This window comes from Protopterus annectens, chromosome 14.part0 (genome assembly GCF_019279795.1).
Source record: "Protopterus annectens isolate FY-2018-M chromosome 14.part0, PAN1.0, whole genome shotgun sequence".
In the NCBI taxonomy this organism is placed as follows: Eukaryota; Metazoa; Chordata; order Ceratodontiformes; family Protopteridae; genus Protopterus; species Protopterus annectens.
Window position 1 is genome coordinate 745478403 of NC_056748.1, and position 19585 is coordinate 745497987.

General features: G+C 43.6%; 1 protein-coding gene across 1 annotated transcript; it reads left to right on the top strand.

Moving 5' to 3' along the window:
- Positions 1-15587: 15587 nt before the first annotated feature.
- Positions 15588-16313, top strand: LOC122788723 (octapeptide-repeat protein T2-like). Its single transcript, XM_044055614.1, has one exon. The coding sequence runs from the start codon at positions 15588-15590 to the stop codon at positions 16311-16313; it is 726 nt and encodes a 241-aa protein (XP_043911549.1).
- The last annotated feature ends 3272 nt before the right edge of the window (positions 16314-19585 follow it).

Here is a 19585-nt window from a genome sequence, read left to right on the forward strand (position 1 = left end):
AACACCTGACATAATGGCCGCAATTGACTGGCAGGCTGGTGTAAGCAATTCTACCAGCTGGGAGAGCTGACCGATTATCTTATGCAATTCTCCCCTTCCACTTCTGGGCAAGTCGTCCTCAGACTCCACTCCTGGTTGCTCCGCCATCAAAAAAAAAACAATAACAACAGAAGATGGCCACAAATGAAAACCAAAAACAGTCACAATCCACTCGAGCCGCCAAATGAGAGCCGGAGAATCACCAAACACAGTTTATTGGTACAAATTAACGCTGCTAATACACGTTTGCGTTTTCGTATAAATCATTTCCTCAGATACTAATGCAAAACACAAATTCCATTTAAATACTGTGACACTATTCTAAAACGGAATACTATTGGATGATCCAGTCATTAAAATACCAATGTGTATATAAAAAAAACCTCAAAATACTTATTATGATCTACTTATTAGATAAAACTGGATAAAAACAATTCTAACTATTCTAAGGTATAGATCTTGCCAAACCTGTTCGAGCGTACTCACCCAGGACCATGGGCACTTTGGAAGTTTTTCAGGCTAATACATCCATGGATGAAATTTGTGCAGCGGCCACTTGGGCTAATCATCATACCTTTATCACTCATTACAAATTGAATTCAGTCTACAGGGGTAGGGCCTCTTTTGGCTCAGTGGTTCTGAGGAACATCCTTCCATGAGTCCACCCAAGATAAAGGCAGCTGGGGACTCTGTCCCATATGTGAGGAGAAATGAAAATTGACAATACAGACGAAAAGTTATGGTGAGTACATAACTTTGTTTTGTTGCTACTCTGGTGTATATTGCACCTACAACAGTTATTACCTCTTATAATGGCTTCTCTGTCTACCCTTCATACATGCCTTGCCTTATATACTGCTCCACAGCATATCCATTAGATATGCATACCTGAGAGGCTAGACATGTAGATCATGGAGTTTTTTTTTTTTTTTTTTTACAATAATGATGTATGCTATAGCTTTAAAGCTATTACCTACCAGTGGAATTAGTTTATCTATTAAAAACTATTTTTACCTGCCTGAGAGGCCAGACGTAGATCATGGAGTTTTTTTTTTTTTTTTTACAATAATGATGTATGGTATAGCTTTAAAGCTTTTACTTACCAGTGGAATTAGTTTATCTATTAAAAACTATTTTTACCTGCCTCATTGCTGCTGTTGGAGGCTGGAGACAATCAGCTCAATCGTGGTCCAGCTGCCATATCACCACATCAAGTTCCACCTCAGAGAAATTTCACTAGGATGTATGAACATTGGTAGTATAAACAATAAATGTCCCGGAGGTAGGACTGCTGTTCACTTTGTGCCAGATTACTAGCAATTAGTGAATCCTGCCTCAAAGCTTTCTGTTATACCTTCCCATTTACTGATGAATCAAAACCAACACCAACAAATGATTAAAACACTAAAGGATCAAAAAAGAGAAGGCTCCAATCCAATAAAACACAAGTTTAATCCACGTAAGTGCTTTCGTTCAAAAAGGTTTACATGAACTTCTTCAAAGTCTTTTCACTACAGTTTAATTTTATATTAAACAGAAGTTAAAAAAATTTATTAATTAATGACGTCATTACCATGAACCACCCTCACTCAGTCTTAAAGGTACCTAGCCCATATTACTGAAAAGTAATACACTGTATATAACATGTTAACATAAAATTGCTATTAATTTAATGATAAAACACTTCAATTTCATCTTTTCAAAGCCTTCAACCTAAGCAAGCAACCTAAAGATCAATGCTCATTCAGACCAGGAAAAGAAAAGGCGTTTAATTTCAGTAGCCATAAAAGTTCTCTAAATTCCAAGTCTAATGCCCATGGTCCACCTCTAATGTTTTTCTTTACTTGGTCAACTACAGTATACCTAAAGGAATGATTGGGGCATTCGACAATATGTTTAGCCAGAGCGTTATTCAAATTTTTCATATTTATGTTATATTGGTGTTCATAAATATGCTGTTTTAGCTGCCTTTCAGTCTTGCCTAAATAAAATGAGGTGCAATGTTGGCATTAGGCTAGGTAAACAATGCCTGGAATATTACAACTGTAGTTCCCCTTAAACCTATATGTGGTGTATCAAATCCTAAAGGTGTCCCCTGTTTTAATAAACTTACAGTATACACAAAATCCAAATTTTTTCATGCTGGACAAAAAATAGGGTAGGGGACAAAGGCCTTTCAAGCAAATTCTTTACAGTTTGACCCCTCCTATATATTAATCTAGGTCCATGACCAATCTTAGATCTAATAACAGGGTCTTTCATCACTACGACCCAATTTTTTTAAAAGTATTTTTCTTACTTCATTGGTGTCTGAGGAAAAAGTAGTAATAAAACTAGTAACAAAACTAGTTTGGAAGTAATGTAAGGTGTCATTTGTGGATATCAAGTCATTACTTTCAGTATTCCTGTAGTAAGTCCCTTTATTCAGAATAGGGACAAAATGATCTGCTTTTCTTTTATTTTCAACTTCAAATATCATGTCATCTATGAAGTCAGGTGGATAAGCCAGTTTGAGGAACATACCTTTCAGGTTGTTACTCTCATCCCTAAAATCCATTTCTAAGGAAATCATTCGGGCTGCCCTCACCAATTTTTTATACCTTCCCATTTTACTAATAACTTCACCATATTCTCTGACTAAAGATATGGCACATGCTAACATGTTGGAGTATTGCTGTTCATAGGTGTGTACTAGGCTAATGGCCCTGGAGCCTTTACAAGCCTAACTCATAGGATTACCCTGGCATCGTGCCACCCGACCTTAGTTTCCAGTGCCTCTGTCGAGTAGAGCCACTGGAGTGATCCCCGGGGTGAATTTTCTATTTCCCATCCACTCATTAAGATTTCTTTTGAAGAAGGTCAGTGAGGTGCTCTGTTTGACATGTATGGGAAGTCTATTCCATAGCATGGGCAGTCTCTGAGTTATGAACCTGTCCCTCCAGCATGTTCTGTTGATTGTGGTCTCTGGAGCATGTGGTGCAGAGGGATTGGGATTTCTTTAAATGTAGCATTTCTAACAGAGCTGGGTCAGACATGGCTTTATAAGTCAAGCAGAGATCACCTCTAAGTAGATGATATGAGACAGAGAATAGCTGGAGTTTTTTTGAGTCTGCCCATACAGGACAAGTGTTTAAGGCCTAGGATCATCTGTAAGGTACTTTTGTGGCCTCTCCAGTTGTTGCAGGTGTCTAGTGAGGCACTTGCTAAATGGGGCATTGTACTCGATGATTGGCCTAATGAAGGAAGAGTAGAGGGAGACAATGACCTCTTTCTTCCTGGATGCAAAACCCTTAGTAATGAGATGTGCCACATAAAAGAACCTTCTGACCACAGTGGCAGTGTGGTGGTCAAAAGAGAGGTTGTTGTCAACCTGTGTTCCCAGATCTCTTATAACGCCTTCTGTGTTCAGTGGACTACCATTGATGTAGTAGTTCATGGGAATTGGGTTTTTCCCAAAGGGAATGATGACACATTTTTTGGCATTGAGCTTAAGGCCATGGTTCTGACACCAGTCGTTGGTCTCAGTGAGGTCTTTCTGTAGGATGTCAACATCACTTTTGGAGTTAATAATGGCACCCAACTTGCAATCATCTGCAAACTTTGTCAGCCAGAGTCCCTTTGTGTTGGATTGGACTTCTAAGAAGTAGATACCAAACAAGAGAGGATCCAGGACCAATTCCTTTGGGACTCCACTCATGACTGGTCGGCAGTCTGACTTGGAGTCAGAACCCATAATGTGAAAGTAGCTATCTGTGAGCCAGTTTGCAACCCACCTAGTGATATAGGGGTTGATGCCTAGCTTAGTGAGTTTTTCTATGATTCCTGAGTGGGGAATGGTATCAAAGACCTTGGCCATATCAAGGAAGGCTGTATGAACCACCTTGCCTTCATCCACAGCTCTGGTGACTGACTCAAAGAAGTCAATCAAGTTGAGCAGGCATGATCTACCCTTCACAAAACCAAATGGTGTGGGATCCAGAGTTTGAAGATTACCTATATACTTGTTTATTAGGTCCATGATGATGCATTCCATAGCTTTCCATATCAGGCTTGTCAGGCTAATGGGGCAATAGTTCCCAGGGTCTGTAGTCAGTTCTCCTTTGTGGAGAGGGATGACTAGAGCAGTGCGCCATTCGGTAGGGTCAAAGCCTGAGGTGAGGCTGTGGTTGAACAGGGCATATGGGTGAGGTGCCAGTTCACTCTGTAGTTCATGTAGAACACAGCCAGGGATATTGTCAGGTCCCATAGAGGCTGTATTATTGGCCTTGGACAGTGCTGTTTTAACCTGTGGAGCAGTAATACTGGGTGCCTGGCAATCTACTGGTATTGTGATTGGTCCTTTAGGGGGTGAAAGAGGGGAAAAGTTGGCACTGAATCTGTCAGCCAGTATATTGGCAATATCTGTTGGCTTGGTATGGGAGGTACCATTGTGCAGTAGCTCAGAGAAAATCTGGCTATTGCCATGGAGGTTCTTTACATAACTATAAAAGGCCTTGTGGTTGTCTTTACTATCTGCTGCAATTCTGTTTTCATAGCTAGCTTTAGAGGATTTGATGAGGGATCTCCACTTTTTGTTGAGGCTGATAAGGGAGTTTTCCAGTCTTGGGACTTCACCTTATTCCGCATCAGTTTCATCCTTCTGTTGTAGAATTTGTTTATGGCAGGGGCCCACCAGATTGGCTTCCTTTTTTTGGAGAAAAGTGTTATGCTTCTATTGGGTATGGTGAGATCCATGCATTTGTATACATGTTCATACAGTGCATTGGTGTATGATTCGGAGGGCATGCAACTATTCTCCATTTGCATGGGTGCCATGAAGTTGGACACCTCTGTTCTTAGGAGCACAAAGTTAGCTTTGGAGAAGTTTTTCATGGTGGTTACCTTTGCGGTGGGGTGGGAGGGATGTGGATTTCTAAGGTAATTAGTTTGTGGTCGGATCTAACCAGGGAGGAGTTGACTATTGGTGTAGATCAATGGCCGCCCATGTTAGTAATGACCAGGGCAAGGATGTTGCTTCTAGTGGGAGTAAGAACGAGCTGGTGCAGGGCACTGGATTTAATGAATTTCAGGAAACGTTGGGCAAGTGTATTGGTACATGAGTAATTTTCCCAGTTAATGGAGGGGTAGTTGAAGTCACCCAGTATGAGTGTGTTAGGTTGGACCCTAATATTCTCCAGGGTGCTTAAGAATGTGGAGTGAGTGTCTTGGGACATGGTTGGGGACATATAACAGGCTACAACCTGAATCGCTGTCTTACCCAATGTTAGCTGCACCTGAAGAATCTCTGATGCATTATGTTGGGCTACCAGTCTGGAGGTGTGCGCATCCTTTATGAATATGGAAACACCACCGCCTTTGGAGCTTCGGTCCAAGTTCTGGGGCCGAAAGGTGTGGAATGAGTTATAGCCTGGTAGTGCAGGGGTGCTTTCTGCTGCATTGAACCAGGTCTCTGTTACAGCACAAATGTCGATGTTCTCCATTTTAAGGAGTGCTTTGACTGAGTGCATTTTGAAATTTAGACTTCTAGCATTGAGCAGCATGATTCTCAGATTGTATTTGTTTGTAGCTGTTACGGTGGTAATTTGGTCTTTGGAATACCACCTAAAAAAGGCACTATAGGGGTGGCAAGAGCTTTGGCCAGTATTTGGAAGCCCAGGGGTGACAGAAGCAGGCCATCTCTGGTAAAGCATCGAGGTCTTTCAGTCTTGTCATCCCAGGCAGACAGATACTGGATCCCCTTAGAATGATACCAGAAATTTAGCCAGTTGTTGAAATCAGTCATTTTTTGCTTGTGCTGTAGTATCATTCTGGGTGATGGTAGGATGCTGCACAGGGCAAGGGTTGTACTCACCTGGGCTACATAATCTGAGAGCTCCTCCATATCTCTCTTCATGTAGTCCAGGGAGGTATGTCTCAGGTCATTCACACCCACATGTACAATGACAGAGTCATATATGTACCTGTTGTTGAGGGACCTGAGTGCGTGCATTATATGGTGGATCCTGACACCTGACAGGCAACTGACTGTTACTTTCTCCTTGTTCAACCTAGTGAGTGGGACATCAGTGTGCCTCACTATCGAGTCACCTATGACTAGTGTGCTGGGCATGCTGTTTTGCCTTATGGGCTTTGGTTGAATGGCACACTGTTTACGTGAGTTATGTGTCTCGTGATTAGTGTTGTGTTGTGGTGGTCAAGTGCGTTTCTGCCTTGGAGGTCTCTGCTGTTTGGGTAGATTTTTATTGAGAACCTCAGTGAAGGTGGGTGTGTGATTTGTGTTTTTATGTGAAGGCAGTGCTGGTGTGTGTTCTGGAGGACTAGGTATTCCATGTGGTGTGGTGCAAGTGTTGAGCTTCTCCTCTTGCCCAGCTATTCCAGTCTTGGCTGGAGAGTGTGTGGCTTCCAATTTGGATATATAAATGCATCTATTGCAAGGCTGAGTGTTGGGAGGTAAGAGGAGAGGGTTGTCGGTGTACATAAGGCAGTTGCTACATTGCCTCAAGATGCCCAAGTTCACCAGGTTAACAGGAGAAAGTACAGGGAACTGACCTTCAGACATGCCTGGAGGGGTGGGCATAATAATAAGTACTGGAGCTGTTTCCTTGTAGAACATTTAGTGCTGGTAGCACTTTTGTGTGCTACAGTAATTGCTACAAGAAGTCTGGTATGGTAAAGTGTTAGACTAATAAACTAGTGAAAGTGCATGAGAGGAGAGAACTAGCAGATCTAAGCGAAAAATTGAAGAGCAGACTTTGGCACCTCTCAGGAGCTTACAAAGAGTCCTAGATACAGCAAATCTGTATCTAGACTTGACAAGTTACAGGAAAGGCAGGAAACAAGTGCAGTGCGGGATTTTAAACCAGAAAGTTGAAAGAGATGGAAAAACTACCCAAACGCCAATAAACTACAAATTCTGGGCCAGAAACCATTCCTTTTGTGGAAGATAGGCTACCTAGTGCTTACCACTTCCACTGATAAGCTAGAAGGCTTCCCTCAACTCAAAAATGCTTGTGGGGCTCAGAAGCTTACATATAGTCCTGGATACAGCAAATCTGTGTCTGGACTTCACTAGTTACAGGAAAAGCGGGAAAAGCACAAACATGGGCTTTTAGACCAGAAAGTTGAAGGAGATGGAAAAAACTGCCCAAACAGACAATAAACTACAATTTCTGGGCCAGAAACTGCTCCCCTTGTGGAAGATAGGCTACCTAGTTCTTATCATTCCCACTGACAAGCTAGAAGGTTTCCTTCCAACACAGAAAGGCTTGGGGGGCTCAGAAGCTCACAAACAGTCTTGGGTACAGCAAATCTGTATCTGGACTAGACTAGCTACAGGAAAGGCGGGAAACAGGCTTAGAATTATTATTATTTTTTTTGTTACAGAAAAGCAGCTAAAACAGCACTAAAAACAATTAAAGTGCAGTGCAAGCTAGCACACTTGAGAGTGTAGCAATATTAAAACAATTTATTCAAATTGTATTCTGAACTGAATTCAATTATTGTTTAATTCAACTCTGAACAGTTACAAAGTGCCAAAAAATATACTTATCAGCTGAGAAGCACATTCAGTCAGAACACAAAGTAAAGTGGAAAGGGAGAAAGGAGAAACAGAAGATAATTCAAGGTTAATGGCCTAATTGGGTTGGCCTACTCTAATGTTCTCTCTGTATTAGGTAGAATTAGCTAATGACTCTAGACTGGGATAGAGCTGAACAGATGACACTGGTAGGAGTGTCTGAAATCAAAATATGATCTCACTGTACTCAGTTGAGTGAGCAAATGAGATAGACCCAGGAGGAGTGTTCAAACACAATTTACAGGAGGCACAGCCAATTCCAAAGCCACCAAGATTAATACCATAACAAGAACAGGGAGGTAGGGCAGGAAACTAACTGCAGCGAGACAGAGAGATCACAATATTCAGTGAAACAAATAAATACACAGAAAAATAAAATGTAGTACCATCTTTAACAAGTTGGGTTTTGGTCCAAATTACAATTGGCCAAGAAAATGCACGTAGATGTAATTTATATCCCTCCATAGTCTTCTAAGTCTGCCATCATAAAAATGCTAAATAAAAATCTTAAGGCAACTAAACATTGCTAACCAATACTTACAGGTGATTTTGACTGTCTCGGTTCTCACAAAACCAGCTAAACAATTTAGTAACTTCCATCAACCCTACACAAGTAGTCACCAAAGGTACTTGATCTAACTAACCTTAATGAAAATAATATTTCACTTCTTGATATTATCTTAACATGTATTCCTGATCAACTTTTGTGGCTAAACATCCAACCAACTGATTTAACTGATCCCAGCTCTAACTTTTCAACTTGGTTTCTCAAAAGTAAAAAATGCTATTCCCCAAATTCTTCTGTCTAGATCCATCCCTGACTTACCCTATGGTATACTTCATTATGAGCTTCATACTCTACACTGGGCTACTGTCTACAGTGGCAATGAACCTGCTATTTCCGTCTCCATTTTGTAACCTCTTTGCCCCAATAAAAGAGAAACTGTATAAAAAAATCAGACTTTAGGGCAAATAAACCCCATGGTTAACTAAAACTGTTTCGTTCTAGGCTGTATGGAAAATTGAGGTCTATATTAGATCAACGAAATGGCATTACAGCGAATGCCATTTTGCCGACACATATAGACCAAAATCTGAAAATAGCAAAGGCTCAGGTCAGTGATTTCCCCCCTTCCCTCAGGGAAAAAAATTGCTTGGCCTGAGGCATGACATGCCCTTTACCCCACTGTAGTGCAATCTCGGAGTTGGTATATTTAGATGGGGGTGTGTGGGGGCAAACGGGTGTGGGGGGCAAAGCCCCCCACTTTATGTTTGAAATTGAGTGTGTGTGTTTTTAGTGCTAGCGATTTCTTTCTCGGGGAAAGAAATTGCTGTTTTGAATGTTTGTGGTTTAGTGTGGTCACTGATTATGTGTCGATGAAGCGGCGTTCAATGTAACACCCCTTCAAGCATTTAATATAGACCCAAAAATTGACCCCCCAGTAACACTAACAATTCTAATACATTCAGTCAACTAAAAAGTGATACCAGAATATCCACTAATCAAGCAAAGAACAGACTGCTACAGAAAGCTAAAATTGTTTTATTTAGACTAGCTCATCTTTTTTTGAAAAGTTATAAATAAACTGTGCTGCACACATTGTTTCCTAAAACTGATATGCACTACAGTCTCAGTGCATGTTAGTCAGTCACCTGAAAGATAAATCCAATCCCAAACTCACCACAAACCCTATATTTATCACTCCTCCCAACATCCCTTCCATACTCCACTATACAAAATCTTGCACTACTCCTTTTTTTTCAAAACAGTTCCTAAGTTTATTGTCGAAAAACACCTTGAAAATGATCACTGCTAGTGTAATTATATTTCCATCTTCTCCATCCTTCTATATTCAGACTAGGGAGTGAAATACTCTGTAACCCCCCCCCCCCTCACACACCTATATAATCTATGTCACAGCACTAAAACCCTATCTTTTAACTTTAAACATGCTCTTATTGTAACTCTGTACTGCAAATGATATCTGCTTTTGCTAGCTTATGTGCACTCACTAAAAAGTGAAAATGAACAAATAGTGGAATACATTGCCAAGTATGATGCACTGTGTTATAGATAACATAGCTTCCAGCCAAACTTTAGTACCCTGTCCATACTCTGCCACTTTATGGATAATATTTACTTAAATATGGAGCAAGGCAAGAAAGAGAGAGAGAGAGAGAGAAAGAGAAAAGGGGGAGAGAAAGAGAGTGAAAGGATGAAAGGGAAGAGAGAAAGACAGGGAGGAAAGAAAGAGAGGGAAAGAGAGAGGAAGAAGAGAGGGAGACAGAGGAAGAGAGAAGGGAGAGAGAGAGGGATGAGAGAGGGAAAGAGAGATGTGGAAAATGAGAGGGGAGATAGAGTGGGGAAAATGGGAGGAGAGATGGAGAAGAGAGATGAGAGGGAAAAGATGAGGGGAAAGAGACAGGGTGGAAGACTGGGAGGAAGAGAGTGAGAGGGAAAAGAGCAAAATGCAGGAAGAGATGCGGGGGAAAGAGACGGAGGGGGAGAGAGAGATGAGGAGAAGAGACTGGGGAGAGAGGAGGTGAGACTGGGAAGAGAGAGATGGAAGATAATGGGGAGAGAGGGGAAAGGGAGAGATGGGGAAGATGGGGGAAGAGAATGACGGGAAAGAGACAGAGGAAGAGAGGGGAAAGAAAGAGACTGGGAAAGAGACAAAGGCAAGAGTGAGAGAGAGACATGGGAAGAGAGAGATGGAGGAAGAGAAAAAGGGGGAAGAAAGAGGGTAAAGAGACATAGGATAAAGAGAGACAGGAGGAAAGAGAGAGAGAGAGAGAGAGACAGGAAAAGAGACGGGAAAGAGATGGGTGTAAATCAGAGATGAGACAGAGAGAGCTGGGGAAAGAGAGAGGGTTGAAGAGAGAGGGAGGGAAGAGAGATGAGTAGAGAGACAGATGGGAAGAGAAAAACGGGGATGAGAGAGACAGAATGGAAACAGAGAGAAATGGGGAAAGATGGGCAAGAGAAAGAGGTGAAAGAGAGAGACTTGGAAAGATGGGGAAAAGAGAGAGGGGGAAAGAGCGAAAGACAGGGTGAAAGAGAGCTGGGGAAGAGAGAGGGGAGATGGGAAAAGACAGGGAGAAAGCGAAACATGGGGAAGAGAGAGACTGGGAAGATCGGGAAGGGGACGTAGTTATCTTGGGGTTAGTGCTTCTGTTTTCTCCTGATGAGAGAAAGACAGAGGGACATTATTTCCTTGAGACTGCTGAATGCCAGAAAAACTAATAACTGCTTTATAAGTGCCAACTTGGAATTTGTGCTTGTATTCTGTTCCTGGTGAGAGAAGAAGCAGAGTGTATTAATTCCTGACTGTTTTAGGTTGGAGAGTGAGTGTCTCTGCTTAACGTTCCTGTTTGGTCTGTAGACTACAACAAGCCTACAGACCCTTGAATCATCTGGGACAAGACTGGGGATCATGAAAAAGGCTGTGGTCTGCTTCTTATCTTGTAATTGGTGCTAACATTTTGCTTCTTGTGAGGGAAGAAGCAAAGGAACATTGTGTCCCGGCAGAGTGAAGCTGTGGTGAGACCAGCACTAGTAGTGGCCAGCCAGTAGCCAGTCATGTGACTCTCTTCTTTTCATCATTCTTGACAAGCTAATTCTTTGCTTTCACTAAGCACTGCTTGATTTGTTTCTAACTTTAAAATATCTGCTTAAATACTTCATCCTTAAATTTTCGGGGTCTACGTATTAGTTTCCCTCAAGTGATTGACAGTACACTTTACAAACTCAGACACCTTGAGTGACATTTTTCATGTAAAAGCATGATTGAAATTTAGTTGCACACAGGAGGCCTAGTTTTCAGTGACAAGCACTGTCTCCATAGTTGCAAACTGGATACTCCTGACATAGATTGATATTCTCACTCCAAGTGTCTAATCAATAAAAACGGGTCTGTTGCCATGCATATGAACTTTCCCACTGTCTCTGTTTGCAGCTTGCTGGATATGGGCATCCTGAGGCAGTGTAGAAATTGCCTCCTGTTTACTGACGAGCACTTAATTCTCAAACCGATATGGTATGTGAGACAGGAATTTACACAATATCACTGAAGGCAAAGCCCTCACATAAAAGTACTCAAGTCAATAAGGTTGTCAGTACACACGCAGCACCCATCACACACAATTCAAAGTAGACATATCGACCCACATATGCTGAGGCACTTAAATGTAACCTTCCTAAACCACAAAGACCTCCTAGCTGAAGTACACATAACAAATACCGTCAGCAGCCCCAAATGCACTTTCAAAACATCCACATCAACACATAGAGCTACATCTCATAGAGCCTCTACCTCTAAGCCCATAAGGCAAGCCACCACACAATTCAACATTCTACTTACTGGAGACTCCACTGTGAGGCACATTGATGTCCCTCTCACCAGGTTAAGTAAGGAGCAAGTCACGGTTAGTTGCTTATCAGGGGCTAAGATCTGCCACATTATGCATACACTCAGGTCATTGAACCACAAGTACCAATATGACTCAGTCATAGTCCATGTGGGAGTAAGTGACTTGAGATATACCTCCCTACACTGTATGAAGAGAAACATCATGGACCTCTCAGAATAAGTATCTTAGGCTGGTATGAGCCTAGCATTGAGCAGCATTTTACCTTCTTCAAGGATGATGCCCCCGATTCAAACCAAAGATGATTGACTTTAATAATTGGCTTAGTTTCCAGTGTCATTCTAAGGGGTGCAGTATTTGTCAACATAGAAGGAGATGGCCAACAGACCACAATGCTTTGCCAGGGATGGTCTGTACCTCTCCCTTCTAGGCTTTTGAATATTAGCTAAAACATTGTCCTGCCCCATAGTGTCCTTTTTAGGCAATGTCAAACTGAAATTACTTCTGACATATCAAATCAAAACCAAGAAAATCTAAAGGTATTACTGCTCAGTGCTAGGTGTCTGAACAAAAAACTCCACTCCCTAGAAGTTGTCTTCACCCTAGAGAATGCTGACGTCTGTGCGGTCACTGCGACAAGGTTTTAAAGCTCCAGAGAGCACACCAACAGGGCAAGGTTTTGTCTTCCACACATTTAGACCAGATATTTCACAGGCAGGGACTAAAGGTAGAGGTGTCTCTGTTTACATCAAAAATAAATATATTTCAAGGCTGTACAAACAGGGCAATGCACTTGAGCTGCTCCATGTTCAAATCACCATAGGCAAACTTCAGTACCACTTCCTTGCAAGCTGTAGGTCTCTGTCTATGACCCAGGAAACCCATACCATGTATTTAAACTTCTTAGAAACACTAGCCATCCAACTCAATACTATATTCATGGGTGACTTTAACTACCTCACTATTAACTGGGAATCCTATATGACACCAAATGTACAGGCACAGAGATTCCTGGATTTTGTAAACACATAGTCCCTGGACCAGATAGTCAGTACACCAACCAGGGGTGCAACCATACTGGATCTGGTCCTCACTAATATCTGAGAGTGCTGCACACTCCCTGGTAAGGTTACCACAAAATGGTCTCCTTTGAAGTAAAAATAAAACTTGGACCTCCAGCTAAGCTTGGAATATTCAGGAACTACTCTAAGGCTAACCTCCTGCTACTAAGTGATAACCTAGCAAAATTTCAAGCCCCCATAAACCCTGAGAACACTGATGCTTATGCAGAACGGTTCCCATAAACCTTGTACACACATGTTAATAGCTGCATAGAGGCAGCTGTACCCACCAGGAAGAAGTACACAAATAACTCAAAAAAACAAGCCACCATGGTGGAATTGCAAAATCAATAGGCTGTATAACAGGAGGAAGAAAATCATGGCAAAACTTAGGAGGTGCAGCATCCAGCAGGATAAAAGCATTCTTGTCAAACTAAATAAACAAAGCAGAGGTCAAATTGTCTATCAAAGCCAAATCTGAGGTAAGTTTGGCCTCCCAGGCCAATGACAACCACAAAGCATTCTTTAGCTATGTCTACAACTTCAAAGGCAATAAACAGTTGTGCGCAGAGCTCATTGAAAATGGAGCCACCTATACTGAGTCAGAAGATATTGCAAACCTCCTGGCTGATAAATTCAGCTCCAAAACCTTCCCTCAGGAATACCATAAAATATAACTTCTCCTACTAGCATTAGGGAATTATGTCATTGCTCCACTGCATTTGGCATTCATCAGACCTGTTATTGAGTACAATGCCCCCTTTGGTATTACCTATCTAGGCATATCCAACAACTGGAATGTCTGCAGAGGCTCCTCACTAAAATAATATGGGGAGTAAGTAAAATATTCTGTGCAGACCACCACAAAGCCCTATCCCTGTATTCTGTCTCCTACAGGCTTTTGAGGGGAGATCTATGTCTGGAATACAGGGAATTGTCAGACCCCACTCTGGACCTCCTGCTTGTCCACAAAACAAAGAGCACCAAAATTACCCATTGTAAAGACTTAAACCTTGCCTGTGATATAAATAGGATCTGCTGGAGAGACTGGTATGTATCCCAAAGACTACCTCATCTATGGAACAAGATCCCCATCCATGTGAAGCAGAGGTCTTCCCTAGCCCAATTCGAGTCCATCTTGGACAATTGGATGGGAAATAGAAAATTCATCCCTGGTTTGGCACCTATGTCTCTAATGGACACAGGCAACCTGTAAATGGTTCATCTCCAAGGCCACTGCTTGTAAATGTTTCATCTCCTAAACCCCTGCTTACACTTATCAATGGTATCCGAACTTGTCAGAGATTTGGGATGCATGGTTAGGTTTAAAAAGGCCCTTGTGGTTATTAGTCTAGTAAACACCTATCAACCTAGAAGAGAGAGAGAGGAGGAAAGGGAGACAGATGGGGAAGAGAGACAAGGGGAAGCCAAGTGAAGAGAGAGGGAAAGAGAGACAGGGAGAAGATGGAGAAAGAGAGACCAAAGAGGACAAGGATGAGAGAGGGGGGAAGTGATGGGGAAGAGGGAAATATGGGAAAGAGAGTGACAAGAGAGAGACAGGGAAAGATGGGGAAAATACAAGGGTAAAGAGGGGGAAGAGAGAGACATGGGGAAGATGGGAAAGAGAGGGATGGGGAAGAGAGAGAGAGGAAAGAGAAGAGAGAGAGATGGAGAAGAGAGAAACTGGGAAGAGAGAGACATGGAGAAGAGAGAAACAGGAGAGAAGACAGGGGGATGAGAGAGAAATGGGGAAGACAGAGAGATGGGATGAGAAAAATGGGGAAGAAAGAGACAGCATGACAAACTAGAGAACCACAAAACCGGAATTGCCAATGGATTGCCACAGTTATTCAAAAAAACAAATACAATAATAAAGATAAGCGCTTTTGTTCCTGTATAATACAATCACGACAGAGACAGAGGGATGAGAGAGACTGGAAACAGGAAGAGAGAGGGGGGGTGAGGGAGATGGGGAACAGGAAGAGAGAGAGAGATGTAGAAGAAAGAAACAGGGAGAAGATGGGGAAGAGAGAAATGGGGAAAGATGGGAAAGATAGAGGGGGAAGAGAGGGTGGAAGAGAGAGAGATGAGGAAGACAGGATGGGAGAGAGAGATGGGGAAGAGACAGAGAGGGAGATGAGGTACGAGAGAGACTGAGAAGAGAAAGATGGGGTAAGAGAGACACAAAGCAAAAAGAGAGATGGGGAAGAGATAGAAAAGACAGGGATGGGGAAGAGAAAGAGAAACAGATGAGGGGACGAGAAACAGTGAAAAAAGAGAGGGGGAGAGAGAGAGACTGGGAAGAGAGACAAGGAAAGAGAGAGACTGGGAAGAGAGAGGGGGAAGTGATGAGGGAAGAGAGAGAGAAGGAAAGAGACCCAGGGAAGAGTGAGACAGGGAAAAGAGAGAGAGAGAGAGATGGGGAGCAGACAAGGGGGAAGAGAGATGGGGAAGAGAGAGAGGGGAAAGAGAGATAAGAGAGAGAGATGGGGAAGAGGGGGAAGAGAGAGAGAGCAGAAAGTGAGAGATGTGGAAAGCAAGAGATGAGGAAGAGAGAGAGAAATGGAAAGAGAGAGACTGAGAAAGAGAGAGCCAGTGAAGAGACGGGGAGACTGCTGGGGAATAGATGGGGGAAAGACAGAGACAGTGAAGAGAGAGATGTGGAAATGACAGGGAGAAAAACATGGGGAAGAGAGGGAAGAGAGAGACGGAAAACAGATGGTGAAGAGAGAGAACAGAAAGAGAGAGATGGGGAAGACATGGTGAAAGAGAAGGGAGAGAGAGAGAGATGGGGAACAGACAAGGGGAAAGAGAGAGACTGGGAAAGAGATCGAGTGAAGAGATGGAGAGAGAGCTGGGAAAGAGACAGAGGGGAAGAGAGAGGGCAAAGAGAGATGGGGAGACAGGGACGATGGGGAAGAGAGAGATGGGAAACAAATGGGGAAGAGAGAGAGAGAGAGAGAGATGGGAAAATCATAAGGAAAGAGCGATGGGAAGAGATGGGGAAGAGAGAGAGAGAGATAAGGGGAAGGAGAGTGATTGGGATGGGGAGGAGAGAGAGAGGGGAAGAGATGAGGGTGGAAGAGAGAAGGAGAAGAGGGGTAGGGAAAGAGAGACACAGGAGGGAAGAGAGAGTGATGGGGAATAGAAAGAGAGGGAATAGAGATGGGATGAGACAGGGAAAAAGAGAGAGATGGGGAAATGAGACTGGGGAGACAGAGGAAAGAGACACATGGGAAAGAGACAAACATGGGGAAGACGGGAAATAGAGAGGTGAAGAGGTAGGAGAAAGAGGGAGACAGAGGCAGACAGGGAAGAGAGACAGGGGGTGGGATAGAGAAAAACAGGGGAGAAGACAATGGAAGGAGATAATGAGACAGGGAAGAGAGAAAGATGGGGAAGGGAGAAAATGAGAAAAAGGCGGGGGAAGGGAGAGAGATGGGGAAGAAAGAAATGGGAAGAGGGAGATGAGGAAGAGACAGGAAGAGAGAAATGGGAAAGGGAGAAAAGAGATTAGGAAAAAGGGAAAAGAGGGGGAAGAGAGAGAGAGGAAAGAAAGATGGAGGAAGAGAGGAAGACAGAGACTCAAGGAAGAGACAGGAAAGAGACATTTGGAAGAGACAGGAAGAGAGAGATGCAGAAGAAGGCAAAAGAGAGAGATGGAGAAAAAGAGAGTTGGGGAAGAGAGATAGGGAAGAGACAGATGCAGAGAAAGAAATGAGGGAAAGAGAGATGGGGAAGAGAAATACAGGGGGAAGGTGGTGAAAGAGAGAGAGTGTAAAGAAAGAGAGAGAGAGAGATGAGGGGAAAAAGACAAGGAGAAAGAGACCAGGAGAAAAGAGGAGATGGGAAAAAGATGGGGAAGAGAGAGGGGTGAAGTGAGAGGTGAAAGAGAGACACTGACAAGAGATGGGGAAGAGAGAGACAGGGGGCCAGAGAGAAATGGGGAGAGAGTGACATGGGGAAGATGGGAAGAAAGAGAGGGGGAAAGAGAAGAAAAAGATGGGAAAGAGAGATGGAGAAAGAGAGTAAAAGAGGGGAAAATAAATGGGAAAGAGGGAGAGATGAAGATAGAGATGGGGAAATAGAATGATGTGGAAGTGAGGGGAAGACACACAGAAGAAAGAGAGGGAGAAGAGAGACAGAGAAAGGTAGAGATACAGTGGAATAGAGAAATGGGAAGGGAGAGCGATGGGAAAATTAGAGATGGGGAAGATGGGCAAGAGAGACATGGGGAAGACAGGGGAAAGAGACTGGGAAGAGAGAGGGGAAAGAAAGACAGGGGAAGGGATAGATACTGGAGAAGAGAGAGAGACTGGAAAGAGAGGGAAAAGACACTGGGAATATGGGGAAGAGAGAAAGATGGGGAAGACAGGGGAAAGAGGGTCAGGGAAGAGAGGGGAAGAGAGAGAGATGGTGACGAGAGAAATGGGAGAAGATGGGGAAGAGATCGACAGTAAAGAGAGAAACAGAGAGAGAGACTGGGAAGACATGGAAGAGAGAGACAATGTGGAACATGGGGAAGCAAGAGAGATGGGGAGGATGGGGAAAAGAGGGTAAAGGGAGAGAGGAAAGAGAGACAGGAGAAAGAGAGAGAGAGAGGGAAGATAGGGAGAGAGAAACAAAGGAAAGAGAGATGGGGAAGAGAGAAACAGGGGAAGAGAGAAGGAGAAGGGAAAGGGGAAGAGAGCTGAGGAAAGAGACAGGGAAAGAGAGACAGGGGAGAGAGGTGGATGAGAGAGAGAGGAAGAGAGGAAGATAGACACAGGGAAGTGAGAGAGGGAAAAGAGAGAGAGACATGGGTGAAGAGAGAGAGATGGGGAAGGTGGTGAAAAAGAGAGAGGGTAAAAGGAGAGAGGGAGATGGGGAAAAAGAGGGGGAAGAGATGAGAAGAGAGACAGGGAAGAGAGAGAGATTGGGAAGATGGTGAGAGAGAGGGTAAAGAGAGAGAGAAATTAGGGAAGAAAGGGTAAATAGCAAGCTAGAGAGAGAGAAGGAAAGAAAGGGACAGGAAAGAGAGAGGGGTAAAGACATGAGGAACAGATGGGGAAGAGAACGACTGGATACAGGGGAAAGAGAGTGATGTGGAAGAGATAGAGAGAGAGACAGGGAACAGACAGAAGGATGGGGAACAGACTGGGATGAGAGGAACTGGGAAAAGATGGGGAAAGAGAGGTAACGGGAACAGATTGGGAACGCTAGGGACAGGAAACAGAGACAGGGAAGAGAGAGGGAGAGAGACAGACAAGAGATGGGGAACAAGAGGAACAGGGAACAGATGGGGGTACGAGAGGACTGGGAACAGACTGGGAGGAGAGAGATGGGGAACATATGGGGAGGAGAGAGATGGGAAACAGAGGGGGAAGAGAGATGAGGAAAGTGACATGGGGTAGACAGAGGGGGAAGATAGACACAGGGGAGAGAGACACGGGGAAAGAGAGGAAGATGGGGAAGAGAGAGATGGAAGGAGAGAGAGAGGAAGGGACACAGGGAAGAGAGAGAGGGGGAATATGGTGGAGAGATGGGGAAAAAGGTAGGCAATGAGAGATAGATGGGAAGAAAGAGAGGTATAGGGAAAGAGAGGGACAGGGAAGAGATGGGTAAATAGAGAGGGGAAAGAAAGATTGATGAGAGAGGAAAGAGGTGGGAAAGAGAGATGGGGAAGACAAGAAAGATGGGGAAAAAGAGAGGCAGGAAAGAGAAAATATGGGAGAAGACTGGGAAAAGAGGGGAGAGAAGTGGAGAAGAGAGGTGAATTAGGACAGAAGTGGGGAAGAGAGAGACAAGGTGAAAGACACAAAGAAAAGAGACAGAAAGACAGGGAAGAGAGAGACACAGGGAACAGAGAGAGCATAAAGAGGGAGGGAATGAAGAGAGAGGGGAAGAAATGAGAGGGAAAGAGAAGAGAAAGAACAGAGAGACAGGGGAAGAAGGTGAAAGAGACACAGGGAATAGAGAGAGGGTAAAGACTGAAGGGACAGAAAGGGGAAAGAGTAGAGAGAGAGAGATGGGGAAGAAAAATATAGGAAAGAGAGTGGGGCAGACAGAGAAAGGGAGAGTGAGGGGAAAGAGATTGGAAGAGACAGACTTGGAAAAGAGAGAGATGGGAGATAGAGAGAGGGGGAAAGGGAGAGATGGTTAAGAGAGAGGGAAAAAAGAGACTAGGAGGAGACAGGAGAAGAACGGGGAGAGAGGGGGAAGAGAGATGGAAAACAGAGAGACAGGAAAGAGAGGTGGAAGAGGGGGAGAGATGGGGAAGAGATATGGGAAGAGGTGAGGAAAGAGAGGGTAAAAGACTGGGAAGATTGAGAAGGGAAGAGAGAGGAGGAAGAGGGATATGGAAGAAGGAGAGGGGAAGAGATGGGGAAGATAGAGATGGGAAAAAGATGGGTAATATGGCAGAGAGAGAGAGGGAAATGGAGAGACATGAGAAAGAGGGATGGAAGAGAGAGAGAGAGAGAAAAAAACACAGGAAGATTGAGACAGGAGAAGAGAGAGACGGGGAAGATAGAGGAAAAAGAAAGAGGAAAGAGGGAGACTG